We start from the raw sequence: 5,576 nt of genomic DNA on the forward strand, positions 1-5,576 counted from the left end.
TCAGTGAATAAGAAACATTGAATGTTGTTTCTTTGTTTTTCAGGTGAGGGTTGTAAATAGTCTTTTGAGTTTGAATTAATAAAAAAATTTACAAACTTTGTTTTTCAGAGAAACTATTCGATATCTTATTTTGACTATTCCCGAATAAGAGAGTTATAGACGCATTATAAAACAACATTCTTGTTGAAAATTTATACAAAATGGAGAAGTTAAGATTCGACTTTATGGTAAAAGGATCAACAGACGGAAAATCGAACATATTGTGCTTAACCTTAATAGGAACACCCGATGATCGTTCTTTCGGCTTCCCAGAGGAATATCAGCCAGCACATTTACACACAGAGCTGACAAAAACACAAATATTTGCTAAAGTGAAGAATTCATTAAAAAAAAGACACCAATCAAGAAAAGTATGGATTGGTTTATCAGAAACCTTAACTAAAGTGTATTTGGATGAAGAAGAAAACTTACAATTTGGCGATTATTATTTAGAAGAAATCACAGAGAAAAAAACTACTACGGCATCTGAACCTAGTTCTTCAGAGGAAATAATGAGAAAAATATTGGAGAAATTAATGGAAGAGAAACAACAAAAATCCGAAATAAAAAATCTAGGAAAAATAGCACAGGATTTTATGCTTGAAAAATTCACTGGAAAAACCTCCAATGCCCACCAATGGATAAATGAATTTGAAAGAGAGTGCGAACGTTTTGAGATAAATGAAGATAGAAAGAAGATCGAAACTTTAAAATTTTCTCTAGAAAAAGCGTGTGTAGATTGGTACAGCTGCATGCTGATAAAATTTACAGTACAATCAGAATGGAAAGAATGGAAAAAAAACTTTTGTGAAACATTTGCAAACAAAGGGTGGATCCCAATAAGATATGCACTCTCATTCAAATTCCAATCAGGTCCTCTGTTGGATTATGCCATAAAAAAAGAAAAATTATTATTAGAAGTAAGAAAATCAATAGACACAGGAACTTTGATAGATCTCATCGCAGCCGGTCCACCAAACTTTATATCTGATAGGATTGACAGAGAAACTCTGAACGAAACTGAAGACCTCTACAACGAACTAGGCAAACTGGAACACCTGGTTAATAAAAACAGATTTGAAATCAAGAAGAACAAGACTGATAACATAAAAGAAAAAACACCATGTAAAATTTGTAAAGACAATAACAAAGGCACACGTTATCACCCGGAATCAGCATGTTGGTTCAAAGATAAAGAAAACAAAATAAAAAATGTCAATAACGCCGTCCTAGAAATGGAACTAAATTGCAATGAGCAAAAAAACTAATAATTCCACCATTGATCGAACTCAAGATATTACTAAATGAGACATTGGAAGCAACTGGGATATATGATTCAGGCTCGAATGTTTCATTAATAAACTCTAGAATACTGAATCTAAGAAAAGATAAAAATAACAATATAAGAAAAGTAAACTTAAGAACGATTAATGGTGTGAACCAAACCGAAGGCATGATAACAATAAAAGCAAAAATTCTTAATATAGAAAAAGAAATAGACGTTTTTGTAATAAATAACAAAAATTTCAATTATGAATTTCTAATCGGACTGGATTGTATAAAAAAATTTGGATTAATACAGAATGAGAATTTAAAAATAGAACAAAAAATTCCTGACATAACAGACAAAAGAAATACAAATGCTCTTAATACCACAAACAAAAATCCAAAGAAAGAGGATAGAAACCATAAAGAAGCTTGTAAATTTCAAGATGACAAGCTACAACAAATAAACTTTAATGAACATGTAGATACAGATAATTTACAAATCTCAATAAACCACCTAGATCACTACGAAAAATTAAAAATAGAAAATCTTATAGAAAAATACAAAACATTATTTGCCAAGGACAAATACGACATTGGCACAGTAAAAGATTATGAAGCAAGAATAGATTTAATGATAGATAAGTATTGCAGCAAGAGACCATATAGATGTACAATCAAAGATAAGAAAGAAATAGAACAACAAATTGCGGAGCTGTTAAAAAGAAACTTGATAGAAGAATCATACAGTCCTTTTGCTGCCCCAGTGACGCTAGCATATAAAAAGGACAAAGATAGAAGATCAAGATTATGCATCGACTTTAGAGATCTGAACAAAATAATTATCCCTCAATCACAACCATTCCCATTGATTGAGGACCTAGTGACAAAAACAAGAAACTGCAAATATTTTTCCAAACTCGACATAAACTCGGCATTCTGGTCAATCCCACTACGGGTGGAAGATAGAAGAAAAACAGGATTTATAACCCAAGAAGGACACTTTCAGTGGACCTGCTTGCCATTTGGCCTAAAGACGTCGCCAGCTATTTTTCAAAGAATCCTGAACAACATAATGAGAAAACACAATCTCTCAAACTTTACAGTAAACTACATAGACGATATCTTGATTTTCTCAAAATCATTCGATGAACATATTGACCATTTAACACAATTGCTAGACGCAATAATGAAGGAGGGCTTTAGATTGAAATTTTCTAAATGCACTTTCGCATCAAATTCAGTCAAGTACTTAGGTCACAAGATACAAAATAACTCAGTCTCTCCAATAAAAGATAATCTAATATCAATACAAAATTTTCCTGTGCCACAATCACAAAAACACATTCGCCAGTTCTTAGGAAAAATTAACTTTTACAATGAATACGTGCCACATAATTCCATAATACTGGACCCACTGCACAAACTATTAAGAAAAGGACAAAGATTCGTCTGGTCGGAAGATTGCCAAGAAGCCTTTAAAAAAATAAAAAACATTCTTTGCACTCAACCGGTTTTAACTATCTTCGATCCAGATCTACCAATACATATTTACACGGATGCATGCTTGAAAGGTGTAGGAGCTATACTAAAACAACCACAACTGGATGAAGAAATAGAAAAAGAAATAGAAAAACCGGTGGCGTATTTCTCGAAGAAGCTAAACGAAGCCCAAAAAAAAAAGAAGGCTATATACCTAGAATGCCTAGGAATAAAAGAAGCAGTAAAATACTGGCAACACTGGCTCATGGGCAGATCATTCAAAGTCTTTTCAGATCATAAACCACTAGAAAAACTTAACATCAAAGCAAGACCAGACGAAGAATTAGGCGATCTAACGTATTACTTAGCACAATATGATATGGAAATAATATACCACCCGGGTAAGAATAACTTGGAGGCAGACTGTTTAAGTAGAAACCCTGTGCTGGAGGCACATGAGAATCAAGAGGAAGACTTAAAAATCGTGAATTTAATAAACCTAGAAGAAATTCTGAAAGATCAAAAACAAAACAAAGATTTACAGACTGACAAAAATAGACTAAAACTGAAAAATAAAATATACTATAAGAAGATCAAAGAAAAAGAAAAAATTATACTATCAGAAAAATTCAGTAAAGAAGTAATAAGAAGAACACATCAGAATTTCTGCCATATAGGTATAAAACAAACACAAAACAAAATCAGAAATTATTACACAGCACAAAATTTAACAAAGAATATAAAAGAAATTTGTAGAGCCTGTGAGATCTGCATAAAAAATAAATCAAGAGGACAGAAGAAATTTGGCCTAATGTCTCAATTAGGTCCCGCAAAAGAACCGTTTGAAATAGTTTCCATCGACACAATCGGCGGCTTCGGGGGCTCACGATCCACAAAAAAATACTTACATCTTTTGGTAGACCATTTCACGAGATTTGGATATATTTTAACATCCAAAACCCAAAATTCCACGGATTTTATAAAATTAATAAAAAAAGTAACGGAAAACAACGACATCGGTATGATCTTAACGGATCAATATCCGGGAATAAACTCCAAGGTTTTTAAGAAATTTTTGGACGACAAAAATATCCCAATTATATTTACGGCAGTAAACGCACCTTTCTCCAATGGCCTGAATGAAAGATTGAACCAAACGTTGGTTAATAAAATTAGATGCAAAGTAACGAGAAAAAAGAACAAGAAGCAGCATGGACAACTATAGCACACGAATGTGTAAGAAAATACAATGAAATAGAACACACAGTCACTAAATTCACCTCAAAATATCTATTAGAAGGCACGGATACCTCAATGTTACCAATCGAATTAAAACAGAAAGATCAAACGAAGATCTAAAACTAGACAGGAAAACTGCTTTAGAAAATAGTATAAAATATCACGTTTATAATAAAAAGATAATTGACAAAAACCGAAGAGATTACAAATTAATGTAGGAGAATCAGTATATGTCGAGAACGGGAACCGCTTAAACAGAAAGAAATTAGACGAGTTAAAAATAGGACCATACAAAATCTTACAAAAAATATCACACTCAATATATAAAGTAGACACAGGTCATAAGAAAACAGAGTCAAATTTATTTCATATCACTAAACTGTTTCCAGTCTCAGAGTCCGCTTACACAGAAGAAGACATGTACACGTCATAAAAAAAAAAAAAAAAAAAAATATTGTAAACATATTTTCTCTCTTAGGGGGGGAGATGTAAGGAAATTCCATTACATTTCCTCGGATTAATTTAAAATCTCCCGGTAAAACGGTCGGTAATACGGGCATCTAGATGTGCAAAGAAAAATTAATAGAGGTTAGAAAAGAGAAACCCACGTGGAGAGAAAATACGGTGAATAAAATTTAATTTGACAAAGTGTTATTATAATAGAATCAGTGAATAAGAAACATTGAATGTTGTTTCTTTGTTTTTCAGGTGAGGGTTGTAAATAGTCTTTTGAGTTTGAATTAATAAAAAAATTTACAAACTTTGTTTTTCAGAGAAACTATTCGATATCTTATTTTGACTATTCCCGAATAAGAGAGTTATAGACGCATTATATATATAGATATCGTTCGTAAAGTAATAATTAGGTATGAAACCCGCTTTATTATGTGAACTCGGCTTTACTCTCAAGAAACATCTAAAAGATTCTAGAAGGTTCTAGAAAGACGGTTGAGAACCGTTACATTCCACAAGCATGATGCAACGCTGAAACACGTTGCAACCTGCAAGGCCCGTTGCAAGCCGCGTAGCGGTGAGTCACCAAAGAAGCACCGCTATCGCTACCAAGAAGAAGATTAAGATAAGTCGGAGCGCATAGCCAACAAAGGCATACCGCTATCGCTACCGAGAATAGGAAAAGGAAAGTCGGAGCGGCCGGCGATGAGTCATCAGAGGAACGCCGCTATCGCTACTAAGAAACCATCTCTCCGGGACTTAACCGTCGCAATCTCTATCAGGAAACAGATTGTCTCCGGTACTTCCCCGGCATACCTCTCTTGCCATTGGCTAAGCCGCATCGCCCGATGGGAGGAGCGAGCCACATTTTACGGTATATAAACCCTGCACCCGGCACGGAACGGCAGTGATTTCGTCGCAGTGGTTCCAGTCAACAATCCAGCACTCAACCAGCAAATACTACGGGGGTCCTGAAGACATAGCCGCCATTTTGGTGAGACACAGCCGCCATTTCGGACCGAGGTACCGAGGTCCCAATTTCGATCAAAGGGAAAAACGTACGAAGTGTACCCTAGCAAGGACTTGACATTGTCTAA

At 34.3% G+C, this 5,576-nt stretch overlaps 1 protein-coding gene across 1 annotated transcript; it reads left to right on the forward strand.

Annotated features, from left to right (window-relative positions):
• Positions 1 to 284: 284 nt before the first annotated feature.
• Positions 285 to 1,814, forward strand: LOC114928967 (uncharacterized). Its single transcript, XM_029300338.2, has one exon. The coding sequence runs from the start codon at positions 552 to 554 to the stop codon at positions 1,305 to 1,307; it is 756 nt and encodes a 251-aa protein (XP_029156171.2). The 5' UTR covers positions 285 to 551; the 3' UTR covers positions 1,308 to 1,814.
• The last annotated feature ends 3,762 nt before the right edge of the window (positions 1,815 to 5,576 follow it).

Source organism: Nylanderia fulva, unplaced genomic scaffold (assembly GCF_048542155.1).
Source record: "Nylanderia fulva isolate GAGA-0341 unplaced genomic scaffold, ASM4854215v1 Scaffold620, whole genome shotgun sequence".
Classification (NCBI taxonomy): domain Eukaryota; kingdom Metazoa; phylum Arthropoda; class Insecta; order Hymenoptera; family Formicidae; genus Nylanderia; species Nylanderia fulva.

Excerpts from the sequence above, each read along its gene's own strand:
- LOC114928967 (XM_029300338.2), top strand. The coding sequence starts at position 552 with ATGAGAAAAATATTGGAGAAATTAATGGAAGAGAAACAACAAAAATCC.